Here is a 20,178-nt window from a genome sequence, read left to right as displayed (position 1 = left end):
CAGTTTCAAGATTCACTTCTAGTCCTACCTCCCTGACATCAGATCTCTGAGCTTCTTTCATGGTCATATCCTCCCCCATTAGGCCCTTATCCTTAGACTTACTCATGAGAGGCGACTGGTCCTTGGTGCCTGCCTCCTTATTTTTAGGAGTCTTCTTTTTCTGATTCTGGCTCATGAGAGTTTAGACCTCCTCACTTCTAGTGTCCATGTCGTTGTCAGTATCATAATCCTCCTTATACCAGTTATCCTCATCCTCCCCTCTCTGCTTCTTTTTGGCCGACCCTTTGTTCTATTTCCCCTGCTCTATTTTTCTATTTTTGTGCTCGACCCGACAATTTGGGGGTCATCCTTTGTCTCAGCTTCTGTTTCATAGCCTTTGCCTTCCTCATCATCAGAGTCATCAAAATCCTCTTCCGACTTGGAGACCCCAGGCATATTCAACTAGACAGTTGTGTTCTTGATGTGATTATACAAAATCACCATCAAACCTTCATGCATTGTAGGGTTGATACTGGGGTTGGATATGGCATCCTTCATCCCGCCATTAAGGGCACAAAAAAGATAATATGGAATAGAAATTTTATCTTTATATCTAAAGTGATTAAGTAAGACAAAATGGTAGTTGTAAACCCTAGTGTATCTACCATCAAGTGTGATAAATTCCATTATAACAAGCAAAACCCTTCGCCAAATTAATTTAATTACTTTTGGTGAGAAGTAGGTATAGATGTCCTTCACCAGTTTAGCCTTCTCCTCCTCATCCTTCACAAATTTCTTCACGGAAGCATCTGAAATATTTTTGTCCCTATAAAGCTTGATGCCCTACATCGAAAGACCCATTGCCTCCGCAATCATAGTTTCACTCACCTTGATCTTCCTATTTACTATGGTTAAAGTGTCTTTGTTCCAACCCTTCTTGAAGATTCTCGTAATTTTGGGTGGTTTCTCATGCATGCATTCCATGAAATCCGTCATCTTGGCAGCTTGAAGAACTGCCCAGACCTATGGACAACTCTTCCATTTATCAATGGTGGTAGCCTCTATTCTCTTTCATTTTCCACCCATAATGTTATTGATGTCAATGGTTTGTAATTCCCACCTGATTCCTTTCTTCGCAACAAAATTTATGTGAGAACCAGCTCGAAATCTATAGGATTTTCTAATGCTTTTGTTTGAGAGGGATAAAAATGCCCATACAGCACGTAAAGTGAACCTACAATGATTACTATACCTCCTTCTCGGCTGCCAACAAAACTAGTTGCTCCTGCTGCCACAACTTCTCCTAACACCTCGAGAAATGATTTCAAATCTGCCCCTGCTTACCATGCAATATTTCATAAGTTAAGATATCATGTACCACACACGGTAGCTCTCCTTCGCCATTCTAGGTAATAATTAGCTTGCTTTGTACTGCCTCATTGGTAGCCCAGTCAGCGCTCCTATTAGCCTCTTTGTAAACATGAGAAATGTGGCATTTTTAAACCCCTGAAGCAACTCCCTGGCAGACTCAATGATGTTTTTAGAGTCGCCTTCTAACCATAGCATTTTGACCCCTAAATTATAGGCGAATTTAATTGATTGAAGGGAGCCCATAGCATCCACCATATGATTGGTCTGAATTCCTAAGGGATAGGCAACCGCCCCAGTGCAAAAGCCATCCCCATTTTGGATAACATCACCGCAACCAGTAGGTCCTGTGTTTCCTTTTGCCATGCCATCAAAGTTGGCCTTAAACCAATCATTGGGGGGAAACAACCAACAACACAATCTTCTATTGATTTAGTTGATGTTGGAGCCCAAAAAGGCTAGGATATTCCATCTTTTGAGAACATTAAAGTCCTCCTTATTTCTACAACAATGCACCCCCCTGGCCATCACATTCTCAACACAATTATTTTTTATCTTGACCCACACCATTTCAGAGGTGTTAATATCATTTCAGAATATTCAATTATTTCTCTCTTTTCATATCCTCTAGAGGATATGGGCAAAAGAGAACTTCCACAGGTTTCTTATGGTGATGTTATTGGTTGAATAATGCTAGCTTCTGAAACAATCCTGCATCTCCTCCAGGAAAACCCATTCAACCCCCACATTGGAAAAAACATCCCCCAAATAGGAGTGTTAAAAGGACAGTGTAAAAAGATGTGGTTCACAAATTCCTCATTATTAAGATAGAGATAGCATATGTTTGGGAAACAAAAGCACCTCTTTCTCAAATTATCAGTAGTTCGAATCTTATTTTGCAAAAGGATCCACAAAAAAAATATTGATTTTAGGAGTCAAATCTGGTTACCAAACCTTAGCCCAGAAAGGAGTAGGATCTTAGGATTGTGCTAATAAAAGGACAATAGAAGAGACCGAATAAGTACCTGAGGAATTCCCACACCACACCATGTGGTCTTCCCTTCTGGTATTTAAGACAACATGGTTGATCATTAAATTTACCTTCTTGAGTTTGGGATCCATATATCTGAGGTCTACCCACTTTTGATCTTTCTAATAATCAGCCACTTTGGCACCTATCTTCTCCTTACAATTCTAGATGAGCATCTGAGAGGCCTACTTATTAAGAGGGGCTCTACCAATCCAAGCATTGTCCCAAAAGTCCACCTTCCTGCCATCACCTATGGCCCAGACATTGTCGCGACTAGCAATACCTTAAGCCTGAATAACACTATTCCAAATGAAAGAATCGCTTGGTATTTGATTTGAGACCAAGAAATCTTCAATGGTGGGAACTTTCCATAAGTACTTGGCCTTCCAAATATCATTGCATTCTCCTCTCCCCTGATAAGTTCTACACATTTGTTTGGCAAGAAGATTTTTGTTCAAAGTTTTGATATTCCTTAAGCCTAGACCCCCCTTCTTTTTGGGTTTACATAATTTCCCAGGCTTTGAGAGTCATTCTCTTCTTCTCCTCAACTGCAGACCACATGAAGGATTTTTGGATTTTCTCAATGGCATCAGCAAATTTACCAGGGATTTTAAGAAGGCTTAAAGCATACACCGAAAGACTCTGGAGGAAAGATTTTAAGAGCTAGACTTTTCCAACTTGACTAAGAAGGGTCCCTTTCCAACCAGCCAACTTTCTACTGAATCTATCAACAAGACTATTCTAGAACAGCTTCGAGGGTTTCAATCCCAAGGGGAGGCCAAGGTAGATAGCAGGAGGCTTACCAATTTGGCATCCAAGGATCTAAGCTATTTTATTTTTTCTATCCTCTGGGGTGTTGAAGAAGAAAACAAAGCTTTTCTCCCAATTGATGGTTTGACCCGAGGCCATACTATAAGTGTTGAGGAGGTTCTTCAGGTTGGATGCTTCTTTGATAGTGGATGGTCCCATTAGAATGGTATCATCAACAAATTACTGATGAGTACATGCTCTAAAGCCAGAAGAGGGCAATATACCATAGAGGAGCCCCAAATAAATAGAGTTGTTGATAAATCTACCTAGACATTCAACCAAAATGATGAAGAGTATAGGGGATATGGGATCCCCTTGCCTGATACCCCTAGAAGTTTTGAATAATGGGGAAGGCACCCCATTGACAATGACAGAAAAAGAAGGGGTCAAGATAAGTTGATCAATCATCTTAATAAGCCTCACTCTAAAACCAAAAGCTCCAAGCACCTTACCCAAGAAACTCCAATCCACATGGTCATAGGCTTTAGACAAATCCAGCTTCATAAGAAATCCTTTCTTTTTTGAATCCATTAGTGAATGAATGTTTTCATGGATAGAAATGATAGAGTCAATGATTTGTCTACTGGGAAAAATCCACTCTGTTGGGGTGAAATGATCAAAGGAAGAATCCTTAGCAGCCTTCTTGTTACCACCTTAGATATAATTTTATTGAATGAGTTGCATAAGATTATCGGTTAGAACTTATCCATAGAGTTTGCCCACGGGAATTTGGGTATCAGAACCAAAAAATTTGTGTTAAGTTCCTTTAATATCATTCTAGCCCCAAAAAACTCATGCACACCTTTAACTACATCAGCTTTGAGGATGTACCAGAAGGTTTGAAAGAAGAACAACGGAAATCCATTCGGGGCCGGGGCTTTATTCCTATCAAAAGAAAAGACTGTGTTTTTAACTTCGTCCTCACAAGGGATGGCCACCAAGGCCTTATTTTGATCCTCATTAATAGTAAAAGGGATATTCTCAAGGATGGCACTCTGAGAATGACCATCCAAACCAAAGTCCACCAAAACAAGTTATGTAAAGAAGTTCTTGGCTTCCTTCCCGATCTCATCATCCTTCCTCGTCTCAGTTCCCCCAATTTTCATCTTCGAGATTCTATTAGAAGTCTTGTGTTTCATCACAGTCATACGGAAGAATCTAGAATTTTTGTCCCCAGCTTTAAGCCATAGGGATCTAGACCTTTGTTTCAATAATTCTTCCTCTCTTCTGATAATCTTGTGGTACTTCACCAGCACTTTATTTTCCTCCTTGATTGATACTTCGTTGTATCCACTCGTTTGGATTTTATCCTGCATTTCCTTGAGTTCCAGCTAGGTTTTGGTCTTGGCAGCAAACAGATCTTCGAAAACCTCATTATTCCATTTTTTAATATTGTCCTTCACATTTCTTAATTTTTTCACAATTCTATACATACCAGTACCTTTGACATCAATAGACCACCACTTCTCAATGACTTGTGCAAGGTTAGGGTGGTCTAGCCACATCCTTTCAAATATGAACAAGAAATTTATTTTAACAATGGTGTTATCAACAACAAAAATCATAGGGAAATTATCAGAACCTATCGTAGAGATAGCAAAGAGGGAGAACTGATAATAGTTAAACCACTTGTTAGAAATGAGGGCTCTATCAAGCCCAACTTGAATAAGATCATGTCACATCCTCTTGTTCATCCAAGTAAACTTGGCTCCTTGGAGATCAATATCATGCAGACCCTAGTTGTTGATAAAGTTCAAAAGATCCATTCTACTTTCTAGCTGTGAAGGGACACCTCCAAATTTCTAATTGTCTCGGAGGGGGGTGTTGAAATACCCCATAACAATCCACATATCCTCCTTGTAAAGATCCCTAATAGCTTTCATCTTTTTCCAATCTATTATTAGGGGGATAAATATTGGTAAGTAGTAAAGAGCTGCCATCCCCAATGTGATCAAACCTGATAAAAGCCAGATTGCTATCCCACTTGACCGGCTCCCCAAAAACACTCCTAAAGTTCCAGAAAATAGCAATGCCCCCAGAAGCACCATCAGAGCTTCCACCGAAAACTTGCTTATTCTTAAAAAGCTTAATCTTTTCTACTTTCTCTTTAGTAATTTTAGTTTCTTGGATAATAACAATGTCCAGTTTATGTTCTCTGAGTAAATTTCTAAGAACAACTTGTTTATGTGGACTATTCAGTCCACGTATATTCCATGAAATTATTTTTATTTTATAATTAGGGAAGATACCTCATGGATGGTCATTTGAGTACCATCTACTATATTCTTGCTTGCCTCTTGATCTCTGATCTAGCTTTCTTTTTTCCTTCCAGGAGGAGATGGGTTGAAACCCATGTTAGCTTTGGTCCGGTTTCTTGTCTTAACTGAATTAGCCTGAGTGTTAGATTTAGGCCCTTTTTTACCCCCTCTCTTTCGCTCTGCAACTTTATTTATATTGCAATCTTCCTCTTGAATATTCTGGGTGGTTATCTTCTAGTCAACATCTTCGACCTCAACCCACTTAGCATTAAGTAGTGAAGTCATTGGTGATTATTGGATGGTCAATTTCACCATCTCTATTGATTTTTGTGATCCCGACAATGAGATTCCTCCAAGGATCAAACACTTCAAGGCTTCTTCATAATCGCTACTGAGGATGTCTCTGCTGGTATTTTTTGTAATGTGATTCGAATTTGCTTCCTCATTGTCTTGTAACACCACTTGTATTTCTCCTTCTTCCAGGTTATCACTTCTTTAATCCTCCTAATTGGTATCTTGTTGTTGTCTATTGTCTTTGCCTGTTTGATCCTTTTTACCTTCATCAAGCAAAGGTATTTCTGGGTTTTCCACATTAACATCCATTTGTTTCTCTATCATGTCAGGGATGATGACACTTTGGGCCTCTTCGATTCTTTTTTATTTTTCAGAGCCCTCAGGTTGCTTAACAGGGTTTTTTGCTTTCCATTGCATTGCCTTTTTTTTTTTTTTTTTTGATAGCCTGAAGAGGGTTTTTCCTTGTTGTATGTCCCTCTTTTTTATAGTGAAAGCAGGCAAAAGGGACACTTTCATATTCCTAAGGTTGGTTCCATTTTCCCAATCTAGAATTGATCTCAATGAATAAGGGCATATATGTGCCTTGCATAACTCCCACATAGATCCTGGTAAAGGTACGTCTTCTTCTAGCCATTGTTATAGGGTCCATAGAGAGGAGTTCCCCGAAAGAGCTAGCAATTCCTTTAAACACATCTTCCACCCAGAACTCTAAGGGAAGGCCCGACAGTCTAACCCAAACTGGAGCTTGAACAAAGCAAGATTCATTTAGGTCCATCTTAGGTGCCCATTTTTTCAAAGCTAGTGTTGATTTACCAATCAGCCAAGGGCCATCACAGAGCACTCTTGACATGTCTTCCTTGCAAGAGAAGGCCAAAGACAACGCCCCTTTGGACATAGTGGTGATCTCAACTTGACCTTTAAGCGCCCATTTGTGTTTAGCAAATGCCCTGACAATATCAATATTTGGCCTTGAGCCCAAAAAATTTCCAACCAATGTCATTTCCATAAGGTTAATGTTATGATCAATAACAAGATCTAGAATATCAATAGCGACTTCCCTTTTCTGGGTCTGAGATATTACAAACTAGAGGGAGTGATGACTTTCCACTTAGTTTGACACCGAATAGAGAAGTCCAAGACCAACCACTGTCCCTTCGAATAGATTCATGCCTAGGAGTGTCTCCAACATGTGATTCAACATTTTCTCCATTAGGATCGATAAGCTTGTCAGCGCTCATGGGTCCCCATCCGTTGGGTCCTTTCCACTCGATTCAAAGGAAACTGGGTAGTCTCGGGAATCATCCTTTCCATTCTCCCCTTGGTTTCTTGTCCATTGTAGGCTTTCCTGCCCTGCCCTGAATTCAAATGCAGCGATTCTCCCTTCTCCTACTCCATCATTAGTAGTTTTTTGAGTGTTGATGTACCATATTCAAAGGTCAAATAGATAGAGACAAACGTTATAGAGGAAATATTTAAACCATTGAATGATGAATTATTTGTTATAATAGAAGAACACATTTTACTATACCAACATACTATTATGGAAGATGCACACTCTTCCCATTAAGCATGAGCAACCATCATGGTTGTTGGAGGGGGCTACAAATATTGTTATTGATTTGAATATTATGCATGCCAAATTCTTTCATTATAATCTTTGTAAAACATAATAGATAAATCTTCCATGGCACATGTGTTAGGTAAAAAAATGATGATGACAAACTATTGCAAAACCACAAAGATCTAACCACAACAAACTCTAGTCCTAGAATAAAACATTCACCATACACCAATGAAGAAACCTAAGAACATGCAAATTAAGAAATTGAAACAATAATACCATTCACATGCCAAGTAGGCTATGATCTCCATTGTCTCCTATCTCCATTGATGTTGTTTAATATATTTGCTCTCAGATTTTGTATGTGGACAAGAGCTCAATAAAGAACGGGTTGTGGTTGTAAAGTTGCTTGATCGCAAGAAAGTTTGATAGATGCATTAGTTAGCTAGCTAGTGTTGTGAAAGAATGAGAGTATCCTCTTATATAGAAGACACTCTAGAAAATGAAGGGATGGATTAAGAAGTGAAAGAAATAAATGGTCAGCTAGGATTAAAGGGTAGGTAAAAAATAATAAAATAATGAAGGGGGTAGGTAGAGGAAAATTAAGAGATAAATGGCATGTGTCATAGAAGGGAAAAATCTTATGAATTAATTAAATAAACAAAGATTTATTTAATTAATAGAGGAAGTGGGACCAATTAAATAAATAAAATATTTATTTAAATAAGGAAAGGCTAGAAAAGGATTAATGAATTAATTGAATAGATTAAAATCTATTTGATTAATCAAGGGCTTTGGATAAAATAATTAAATAAATAAAATATTTTTTTAATTAAGTTAGGACAATGTTAGGTGTCTATAGTACATTTATATGATAATTGTTGACATGTGGAAGTGGGAGAGGAAGTTGCTAAATTGAGAAGAGCTCAAGAGGTAGATGAAAATTTTAGTAAGGTACAAGATGAAATTGAAATAGAATCTAATGAACCATTTAGAGGCCAAATCAGTGCCAACATTAGCCAATTCTTTATACTACCTATTCATTTAGTGTAGGATGCCTCAAATCATCTAGTTAACAATGAGATTTGACTAAGTAGACAATCTTAGCTCCTCACCATTAATGAATACAAGAAGCTATTAATGGAGCAATAAAATAAGAAATAAATCCAAGATTTGAAACTTAAGTAGAGAGATAGATCAAAGAGAGAAAGGTTACAAGAATTGTAGCTAGAGACATGAAGGAGTAGTTGAAAATGGAAATAAAACATCAATGACAAATGAATGAGCTATAGATAATACAACAAAGGAAAGTGAAAGAAAAAAAAAAGGAGCAACTAAGGATTCAACGAAAACGAGATAAATGAAAAAGGCTAAAACAAAGTTGGAGAGAGAAAGGTGTTTTAGTAGTCCTTTAAATCCCTTCCTTGAAAAACATATAATATTTAGGGAATCGGTAACTATTCATTATCCTTAATAATCTACAACAATTTATAAGGTTTACCTAGGGCCATTCATGTTGTTATCCTACAACTTCTTAAGAAACAACTCGATGGAGGAACAGTTGATTGGGAAAGGTTCACCAAGCAGCAATGCATCAACAAATCATGTGCCCTCATCTAGACTCTCCTTTAGACCGTGGTTTAATTGATAACAATATTAACTTATAGGGTTGGACACATTTTTTGATTTTTGTGTCATTGTCAAGTTAAAATAGCATGATATATTTCATTCCATTGTGTTTTTGTCATTATTTTCAAGGCCATCTATATATATACAATGAATCAATCTTTTTTAAGACCATTATGTTATATGATTGAGTGAATTGTTGTTAACAATTATACTATGTCATTTATGTATATGTATATGTATATGTATATGTATATGTATACATATATATGTATGTATGCATATGCATATACATACATACATACATACATACATATATATATGTATACATATACGTATACATATATGTATATATATGTATATGCATACATACATACATATACATATACATATATACATATATATATGTGTGTGTGTGTATACACACACATACATATACATATACATGTGTGTGTGTGTGTGTGCGCGCACGCGCGTGCACAAATACACATATACATAGTTCCAAAATTGCTATGTTTTATTTACTTGTGAACTATTTATTTACAATATTTAATATAAATATATGACACAAATGAGTGTACAACACTTACACCTTACAACTATGACCCCTCTTTCCTAGAGACTCATTAAATCGTAGTTTGGTTTCGAAATTACTATAAAGCCGACAAGATAACCCTGATTAGACACTTTCATATCATTTATTAATTAAATTAACAATTACAATGTTATTTTTAATTTAATTAATAAATAAATAAAAAACTAAAACTGAGCATTCGATGGGCTGCCTAGCCGTTTAATTGGTGGGAATGCCAATAAACAACATGAATGATGTCAGAGGATGGCAAACTAATATTTGGTACTAACTCTGCTCGTCTCCATTCATCGACTTCTTCCCACCACTACAGTCTCTTTCGCGTGATGGCACTCTGCACCTCAACTTAATGTTTGTTCTGAAAAGGGTGGCAGATTATCTTGGCTTCTTTGTAATGGATCAAAATTCTGAGGCGTAATAAAGACTCTCAGGACTACATAATTGTCACGAGGTAAATATTTCGGCGAAGGTTACGGCTCTGTCATTAAATTTTCTGTACCGTCTGCAATTCATTCATAAATCTAGAGAACATTATTACCAAATCTTCCTGAACAAATTCAGGTGTTGGATTATTCACAAAATCAGAAGGAAAAAGCTGATAGTGACCGGTAGAAAGTGTAAAGCAAAAATGAGTGGAAAGAGAATGTTGGATGGGCTTAACCGAGGACATTGGCACCCTCAGGAAGATCTGCTTTTGGAGAAATTTATAGAAGCAAATGGAGTGGAGCGTTGGAGTACTCTTCCTGCCAAAGCGGGTATAATATATTCTCTCTTTTTCCTTTATCATAACTGGAATCGATCTTTGCATTAGCTTTCTAATCTTATTATGATATTCATAAGCATAGAATTTTTTAAGCCTCGGGTGTTGATGAATGGTGAAGCATGATAAAGAGAGATTTGAGCATTTGAATCTGTTTATTTTATCTTATTCTGATGATGGATTGTTCATTCAAAAAGCATACACAATTTCTTCCCAAAACAAATCTTGCATATATCTGAATGTGCTCAACTTAAATGCCACTTGCATTTGATAGGCTTTCAACACATTTTCGAAACTTCATAAATTTGTACTGAACCCACTTAATATTTTTTCTTTTTTATTAATTTTATGAGGAATTTTTAGAACTCCGTAGTCATGTTTCAGGTTTTGTCACTTAATATTTACAGGTTTGAAGAGGTGTGGAAAGAGTTACAGATTCCGGTGGATGAATTACCTCCGCCCCAATGTAAAGCGAGGTCACATTTCTGAGGACGAAAAAGATCTTATTATAAGGCTTCACAAACTGCTTGGAAACAGGTTCAAATCACTTACCCGAGTAGCAAAGTATCTATCTACTCATTGCCAACTAATCCTAATGGGAGTTACAGTATACCACAAGTTAAAAATATGATTGGATTCTCTAATTGGTCCACTCTGAGTCTTGCATCTACTTCAAGTCATGCATCATGTCATCAACCCTATATTCAGTCCAACCAAAACCCTGCATTGTGCCATGATAGCCCAAAGAAGCCAATAATTCATGTCAAAATATAAGGCCTGAGTCAAAGTTTCTTTGCTCTTACAGATATAGGGTCAAAAATCAGCATTGCTAAAAGTCATGTCCTACCTTCTATATATTGCAAATCTCAAAATATCTTAATTAAGGGGCTTGGAGTCATGAAAAATGTGAAAGAAAAAGCTTGTGACATTATTGTAAACCTAGGGGATCTTAGTTGTCCTTTCTCCTTTTGGAAAAATAATGATATAAACACTGATATTCTCTTAGGTTGGGATTGAGTCAATTTAAGTCTCTTCCTTTTTCTCACATTGGCATAATCATGAGAAATAAGGAGATAAAATTTATCCATCATCATGGCATAAATTTTGTTGATATGATTGAAAGGTTGGATGCAAATGTTCATGTAACTGAAAGACTTCGTATAGAGACCACAAATCCACTAGCTTCAGTCATACAAAGAATCAAAGAGCTTCCAAAAGAATGCCAAAGAAATATTATGGAAAATATTTCTTCCATAATCCTACTCCTATATTTCAAAATGATGGATGGAGAGACATCCTGACAGTCCCAGATAGGAAGCAGATTCATATTCTATCTCTATTCTTGATGAAAGGACAATTAGTTGTGTTAATTTTTTTGGTAAGACAATACAAAAAAGCTTACATCATTCTTCGATGTAGAGATATTACAAGACATTTTCCATATGGTTTCCATAGTCTACCAAACCTTTTAAATATTTTTAGTCCTTCTTTCAAGATACTATTATCTCAGCTAACACCTTTTAAGGCTGACACCAAGAAAAATACTTTGTTACATATTCTCAATCTATGTGTGCATTTTACTAGTAGTCAACTAGAATGGTATATTGAAAATTCGGATACTAGAATAATAGGAGAATGGTACTCACATGATGAACAACACAACTATCAAGGAAGTAAAGCATTTTTATCATTACATATATATTATGGAGTTTAATAATCCAAATAATATTAGTGGTCTCTTTCTTATACCTAATATTGGTAGATGGCGCATTCTAGATTGGGATAATGGTTAGAAGGATATAAAGGTATTGTAAATAATTAGTTTGTATATAATTAGGCTTGTAATAAAGAAAGGATTAACACTATCAACTATTTGGTATGATATTCCTCCATGCAAATTAGATAAATATGTTTAATAAAACTAGCACAAGGGTTTTTCTGTGTCATGAAGTCAGCTATGTTAACATCTGACAACAGGATGCAACCATGTCTTAAAAAGCCATGATGTTAGCCATGTAAAGCCCTCACAACAGGATGCAAAACCTATGCAAAAAGCAAGATCCCTATAGCCACTTACAGGTGTTAAGTGGACCCTTCTCACTTTTTGGGTATATAAAAAGTGATAGTAGATAAATTAGTAAATAGTGAGTCTATAGAAAAGTTATAGGAATTATTAAATAAATAGTAAAGAGCCTACACGAGCTTTCAAATCTCACAGTACATACTTCATTATGAGTAGATCCAATAGTATGTACTACCACCTACCACTCGACTTCCACTACCTTCCAAAAGTTCCTCCTACTTTTTCATCTACTTTTTCTTGGGTGGGTGCAAGAAGTTGGGACCCAATTCCACGGAAATCTGGGAGCAAAAAAGTTTGCCGCTAGAAACGAGTGCCCATTTTTTAAGAAACGGATAACCGTTTAGCTTCGGGGTCCCAAACCATAAAAATAAAACAGGTGCACGTTTTGAAAAACGGGTACCCACTTAGGATCGGACCACCGTAGAGAAAAGGGCACATGATTTTTAGAAATGGGCATACAATTTTTAGAAACAGGCACACGTTTCTAAAAATGGGTACATGTTTCTAAAAATGGGCACACGTTTCTTAAAATGCTACAAATTCCAAAACGGGTGTCCATTTTTTGAATTTTAAATAATAGGCTTCCGTTTCATAAAAGATTGAGTGGGAAACATACCTATGCCTCGGTTTTGGCTTCAGGTTAGGTTTGGTGGGACCAAGCCTATGCTTGGACCTCCAAAAAAATGGCTAAGGCACTGTATTACCATATTTATGCCTTGTTGTAATTTTTTGAAGGTCTTCCTGATCGTATTCTTTTATGAAACGAAAACCCATTAGAGTTTTCACTGTCTTGATTTTAAAAATGTAAATTTCATAGTGATATGATTATTTTTACTATTTTTGCATTATTTATTGATCAAAAGTGGTACCTAAATGTAAAATAGTGAGGTTCAGTAAAACTTTACTAATTTTTTTGTTTTTAGGTTTTTTGGAAAATAAATTATATGACATCAATCTAAATACAATTCTATTGAAGATTAAAAAATAAAAAATAAAAAATCCTTGTCATATCAGAATCTACCACTCACATCTACCAGTACCACCATCTACTAGTTCCTCCATCTACCACCTACACATACCAGTATTTCAAAACCTACCACTCACACCTACCTGTCAAATCCATCTACCCCTTGGTTTCTGACTACTATAAATAGAGGCCTTGTGAGCTCATTTGAGGCATTGAGTCTTGTGTAAAGTTAGTCTTGTAATTCAAAACCTACCACTCACACCTACGAGTCAAATCCATCTACCCCTTGGTCTCCAACTACTATAAATTGAGTCCTTGTAAGCTCATTTGAGGCATCGAGTCTTGGATCGAGTCTTGTGTGAAGTAAGTCTTGTATTAAGTAAGGAGTCTCTTAGGAGCAAGTTGGAAGTATCCTCTACCTTTGTGCTTCCATGCGATATAGGGATTATGAGAAACTGACTTGCATAGGTTATCAAGTCTATCATTTGTAATTAAAACTTAGATGTAATATTGGCTCTAGCTTGTATTCTGCACTAAGTTGGTATTAGAGCATATTGTGTTATGGTTGTTGTTGGTATTAGAGCATATTATGTTATGGTTGTTGTTGGTATCAGAGCATATTATGTTATGGTTGTTGGTGGTATCAGATCCTTGTCATATTGTAATACCTTTATCATCATTGTATCATCTTTGAAGCATAATAGAAATATTTTGCAGTGTCTATTCTAGATTTGTCTTTGTTTATCTCTTGCCATTGTGTCATTTTAAAAAATACTAGGAGAGTTTGAAGTCTAAAAATTTGAGGGTAAGTCTTGCAAGTAGTTGTGGACCCCACAAAAGTAAGACCCATTGTTGAAGCCAAGGAGGTGTGGTGAAGGGCAGTCATAAGCCAGGAATTGTAGTAGCAAATGTAGATCAAAATTTTGATATACATGAGTGTACTATCTGAAATAGATATCCATATCTGCAACTGTAGAGCAACACAAAGAAAAAAATGACAAACAGAATCACCAAAATACCAAAGCAGCAATAGAAGAAGTCAACAAAAGTATGTTGACATCAATGACAAATGATATCCAACACAACAGTCTCCTTCATCAATGAAAAAACTCCAATAGGGTGGACACTTTTTTTGGAGTCATGTGTCATTGTAAAGTTAAAATAGCATGATAGATTGCATGCCATCGTTCTTTTGTCATTGTTTTGAAGGCCATCAATATATATAGAATGTCAAACCAAATTTTTCTTTACCATTATGTTATATGATTGAGTGAATTATTATTGACAATACTATTCTATTTATGTTTATGATTAATACATCCTAATGTTACTCTATATATTTGCATATATATAATGTCTATAAATATTTCTATTACAATAGTATTTCAATTCTCATTCTTGATACTTTTGCAACTCAATTGAACATAAACATAAATAAAATAGCATTGTCAAAGTGGGTGGGTTTATTGCGGGTTTAAATTATTTTTATGGCATAAGTGTGGGAGGTATCACAAAGTATCATTTAGTTATCTTACCATTTAAAACAAAATATATATACCTATATGGATAAAAATTAAAAAATAGAATCCTTGAACAACTATTCAACTAAAAAAAAAATTTAAACCCACTTGAAACCAATTAAATTAGACAGGGAAATAGAAAATGTATTGAAAATGTTTCAAGGTGAGTTCCCCTTTGAGCTTGGAAGACAATCTCTCCTCAATTTGCATCCACAAAACATGGCATGGCCATAGAGACTTATTTTCTATGCATGATGGATGTGTTGAAAAACACAAGAAGTTGAAAAGATGAAAAATCCACAACTCTAACCTCACCAGTAGCATGACCAAAGTTCTGTATGAAATATCCCACTATGCATACCAGAAGAAAATGATGTACTTTGAGAATAATAATGCCAAAGACTGAAAGCATCCAAAATTAATTGCAATGTGACTTCAACTTAACTACATTGAATTTTTAGTCAAACGAGAATGGTGGAGTAAATAAGCAATGTTGTGTAGTGGTGTGTTGATGAACAAGTGAACTCCACACATGCATGCACCACCAATCCATACCATGAAAGGCCTCAACTTTGTTAGCCCATTGAAATCATGCTAGAGGAGTTGAAAAATGTGCAAGACAATAGGAAGGAATAATATATTATTGAGTAGGAAAGGAGATAGTGCTTCATGGGAAATAATTTGTTCTTTTGAATGTGTCTTTAGATGACAGGGAGGAGAGAGTCAACATAGTCTAAACCACCATAGAGTCCTCTCCCCTAGCAGAGAGGGACCATTAATCATGCAAGATAGCTTCAAATTAACATGTAGTCATTAAATGGAGTTTTCTAAGACCTAAATTTTTTTAGAAATGTAAAATGGGCACTTATTTGTCTACACATAAGGTTTGGAGGTGTGACTTATCATGTAACTCATCAAAATAACATGTTTAGTGAGAAGTATCCTAAAATGACTTTTTAAAGATTCAACCAAAACTTAATATAAAAAATCCTAGTTGTTTAACAAAAAATATCTTTTGCTATTTGTATAATATCACATTTTTGTATAAAATATAACTTATATGTAACCTACATGAACCAAATACCTATTAGTGATCATAAATGCTTGTTATCTTTAACTTTTATATACAACACAAACAAACCAATAGTTAAATAGAAAAAACTATTTGTTGCTATTATTTTTATATAAAGTATGATGTATATACAACACAAATGGACCAATAGTTGAACACTAAAACCTTTTAATAAGCTTTCACATTTCATGGAAAAATACAATGTAGTTATTGTCCTCACCTTTTTTATATTCGTGATAGGACAAATTATTAATATGAAAAACTCCAATGCATATAGATTGATCTCCCAATAGTTGTACACATAGGAATGATATTTTTTCACTATGACAACAACACTTCATCAAATGAGCAACTTATTTTATTTGAAAAAAAAAAAATATTTATTTCACTTGTTAATGAATTTATTTATGTTTATTTAATATAATATTCATTTGTTCCCTTGTGTTCAAGTATGCATCCATTTTGACCAACATTTTCTTTTTTTTTGATTTACATATGAACTATTTATTTACAACATATAGTATAAATATCTGGCACATGTGAGTGTACAACAGTTGAACCCTTACAACTACTAACCCTCTTCCCCGAGAACTTATTAAATCATAGTTTAGTTCCAAAATTGCTATGTTTTATTTACATGTGAACTATTTATTTAAAATATTTAGTACAAATAATGACACAAATGAATGTACAACAGTTGAACCTTACAACTACGGACCCCTCTTCCCTAGGGACTCATTAGATCTTAGTTTAATTTCGAAATTACTATAGAGCTCACAAGATAACCTTGTTTAGACAATTTTCATATCACAATGGTATTTTTAATTAAATTAATAAATGAAAAAAAAAACTGAGCATTATATGGGCTTCATAGCCGTTTAGTTAGTGGGAATGCCAATAAACAACATGAGTGATGTCAGAGGATGGCATACTAATATTTGGTACTAACTCTTCTCGTCTTCATTCATCGACATCTTCCCACCACTACCGTCTCTTTCGCGTGATGGCACTCTGCACCTCAACTTAATGTTTGTGACTCTTTTCAGAAAAGGGTGGCAGATTATATTGGCTTCTTTGTAATGGGTCAAAATTCTGAGGAGTGTAATAAAGATTCTCCGGACTGCATGATTGTCACGAGGAAAATATTTCTGCGCAGGATACGGATCTGTCATTAAATTTTCTTTACCGTCTGCAATCATTCATAAATCTAGAGAAAATTATTACCAAATCTTCCCGCACTAAATTCGACCTGAAATCAATGAGTGAAAATTGGCTATAAATTCAGGTGTTGGATTAATGACAAAATCAGAAGGAAGGAGCTGATATTGAGCAGTAGAAAGTGTAAGCAAAAATGAGTGGAAAGAGAATGTTGGATGGGCTTAACCGAGGACATTGGCACCTTCAGGAAGATCTGCTTTTGAAGAAATTTATAGAAGCAAATGGAGTGGAGCGTTGGAGTACGCTTCCTGCCAAAGCGGGTATAATGTTCTTACTTTTTCCTTTCTCATTACTGGAATTGGTCTCCATGGCTTTGCACTAACTTTCTGATCTTATTTTGATAATCGTAAGCACTGATTTTTTAAGCCTCTGGTGTTGATGAATGGTGAAGCATGATAAATAGAGATTTGAGCACTTGAATCTGTTTAGTTTTTCTTATTCTGATGATGGATTGTTCATTCAAATAGCATACACAATTTCTTCCAAAAACAAATCTTGCATATATCTGAATCTGCTCAACTTAAATGCCACTTGCATTTGATAGGCTTTTAACACATTTTCGAAAATTTATAAATTTCTACTGAACTCACTTAATATTTTTTCTTTTTTATTAATTATATGAGGAATGTTTAGAACTCTGTAGTCATGTTTCAAATGTCTTTTTATTAGGACATAGTATTTGAATCCGGTCTTAACATATCATCTATGTTTTTCAACAGTTCAACCATCCAGTCTAATTCAAGGGTCGACTTAAAAGTTGTTACCATTTTAATTAGAAACTTGTATGATATTTCAGCTCCTTGTGTTGCTTTCTTCATTTACTCTTGTATTGATCTTCTACAATTGTTTTGTTTTAACAGAGATATGTAATACCACTTTTAGATTTTAATTGTGTGATAATTTTTACATCGCCATTTGCATCTATGATCTATGATCCCAATCATAGAATATAGTATCAAAAATTGATGTATATACACTTATACTCTACAATTTGTAACGTAGTGGCTGTTTAAAGTAAAGAATGTAAATCTTCCTTATAATTTGAAGAATAGCGCTTCATATAAGTTTCAGGTTTTGTCACTTAATATTTACAGGTTTGAAGAGGTGTGGAAAGAGTTGCAGATTGCGATGGATGAATTACCTCCGTCCCAATGTGAAGCGCGGTCACATTTCTGAGGACGAAAAAGATCTTATTATAAGGCTTCACAAACTGCTTGGAAACAGGTTCAAATCACTTACCCAAACAACGAAGTATCCATCTAACGAAGTATCCATCTAGTCATTGCAATCCCTAGAGTCTTTACTTATGTTTTACGCTTCATGAATGATTTGATCAGAAGTAAAGAAAATAATAATTTTCAGGTGGTCGCTGATTGCCGCCCGTATACCGGGAAGAACAGACAATGACGTAAAGAACTTCTGGAATATTCATTTGAGTAAGAAGTCAAGCTGCAATGGAGTAAACCTCAAGCTAAAAGATACCACCGACGCAAAAATGACCTTAAAATCCCCGGCCAAGAGGAATTCTCAGTGTCATAACTTAAAACTGCAAATTGATTCGACCCCCAGTCCAGAAAAATTCAAGCAATTAAATCATCTTTGCAAGGAAGAATCAGATAACCTGAATATATCTACCAAGCTGAAATATATGAAAAAAGCTTGCAATACCATATCTTCATGTGGGACAAGTGAACCACCAAGTACAGTATACAAAACTCCATCTCCATCAAAGACTCCTGCTCAAGAGAATTCTAATGGAATCCTATGTGATATTCAGGAGACCATAGAAGTTGTCACAACTCCAAGCCAATATCAATCTGATCACTTGCCAGATTCTGATTTGTTTTGGTCTGGTTGTGTCCCATGGCTGGACTCCAACGATTGTGATTATGTCTTTGACAGTACAAGTTATTTTACCGATGGGCAGCAGAATAACCTCATTTCTCACTTTGATTTTTGAGACATGGTAATAATGTTTCAGGTACAATCAGAACTTCAATTGTTGTATATTTTTTTCTAATGGAGCAAACGGACAGCTGTTTGTATACGCTCTGTTGTAAATATCTTCTTGTGGATACTTGAATCTTTGTTTCTGAATTTAGTTGTGGGAGAATGGCATTATACAGCTTCATTTATAGATGGAAAAAATAAGAAGAATGAATGAAAAAGGGTAAATAATAGATTGGGTGTGCCAGGTGGTCTTAATAAATAGACTATAAGATGGTTTGAAGCATATGTATATCTATAACTATATAATACAGTAAAAAATGATAATAAATAAATTCACATATTTATAAAAGAGAAGATGTTTACATTTATAATTATGTTTTTGTACATAAGATATATCATTCATTCAAACATACATAAGAAGAAGAAATGTGAGATAAATGATATGTACAAATTCTTGATTATATATAAATCAATAAATCGCAACAAATAATAGAATGTACAAACGGCGAAGAATAATAAAAAACATATATCTAAAAGCATACACCTAAAGGAGGACTAAAACATAAATATATAAATCTGTATTTATGAACAAATAGGTTAACAAAGAGGTAAATCTGAATTTATACATGTAAACATAAAAACTAAAAGATATGACCAAGATACAACTAAAGGAGAAAGTATCCACCAAGAATAAATGGTGAGGAAAAAATAGAAAGACAAAATAAAATGGACCACATGGGTCTACAATAAACTAGGACTACAATAGAGTAGTGGAAGAGGAGGATATTGCATGCTAGGGTTGGAAAGTATGGCAAGTCATAAGGAAAAGATGAAATGGGTGAGGGTAGCCTAAAAAATGAAACAAAGTTTGGTTAGAAAGAGAGGACATGATGCAAGGAGAGAAAAAGGAGGGAAAATGAAGGGAAGATGCTTCTAGAGAACGGATAAAAAGGAGCAGAAATAAGTCAATAAGGGGAGTGAGTAGTTTCTATGGTGGGTCAAACTCAAACTCCATCTTTCAACAAGATTGAGGTCGAATAGGTGATTGTTAAGTTCTATGGCTTCTTTGAGTTTTCTTTTGAAGTAAATG

The 20,178-nt window shown here is 35.2% G+C and overlaps 3 protein-coding genes across 3 annotated transcripts; 2 read left to right on the top strand and 1 right to left on the bottom strand.

Annotated features, from left to right (window-relative positions):
• Positions 1 to 303: 303 nt before the first annotated feature.
• LOC131874332 (uncharacterized) lies at positions 304 to 6,739 on the bottom strand. Its single transcript, XM_059217657.1, has 4 exons — positions 6,358 to 6,739; positions 1,137 to 1,315; positions 706 to 822; positions 304 to 441 (listed from the first exon to the last, which is right to left on the bottom strand). The coding sequence occupies exons 1-4, from the start codon at positions 6,737 to 6,739 to the stop codon at positions 304 to 306; spliced, it is 816 nt and encodes a 271-aa protein (XP_059073640.1).
• A 3,407-nt stretch (positions 6,740 to 10,146) lies between these two features.
• LOC131064302 (transcription factor MYB3-like) lies at positions 10,147 to 17,095 on the top strand. Its single transcript, XM_057998407.2, has 3 exons — positions 10,147 to 10,273; positions 10,686 to 10,885; positions 16,967 to 17,095. The coding sequence occupies exons 1-3, from the start codon at positions 10,147 to 10,149 to the stop codon at positions 17,093 to 17,095; spliced, it is 456 nt and encodes a 151-aa protein (XP_057854390.2).
• A 125-nt stretch (positions 17,096 to 17,220) lies between these two features.
• On the top strand, positions 17,221 to 19,162 carry LOC131064310 (transcription factor MYB3). The gene is made up of 3 exons (XM_057998414.2): positions 17,221 to 17,398; positions 18,233 to 18,362; positions 18,501 to 19,162. The coding sequence occupies exons 1-3, from the start codon at positions 17,272 to 17,274 to the stop codon at positions 19,096 to 19,098; spliced, it is 855 nt and encodes a 284-aa protein (XP_057854397.2). The 5' UTR covers positions 17,221 to 17,271; the 3' UTR covers positions 19,099 to 19,162.
• The last annotated feature ends 1,016 nt before the right edge of the window (positions 19,163 to 20,178 follow it).

The sequence above is a fragment of the Cryptomeria japonica genome, chromosome 3, assembly GCF_030272615.1.
Source record: "Cryptomeria japonica chromosome 3, Sugi_1.0, whole genome shotgun sequence".
Taxonomy (NCBI): Eukaryota; Viridiplantae; Streptophyta; class Pinopsida; order Cupressales; family Cupressaceae; genus Cryptomeria; species Cryptomeria japonica.
The sequence above is the reverse complement of the archived record's forward strand: the minus strand, read 5'-3'. Positions and strand labels throughout refer to the sequence as shown.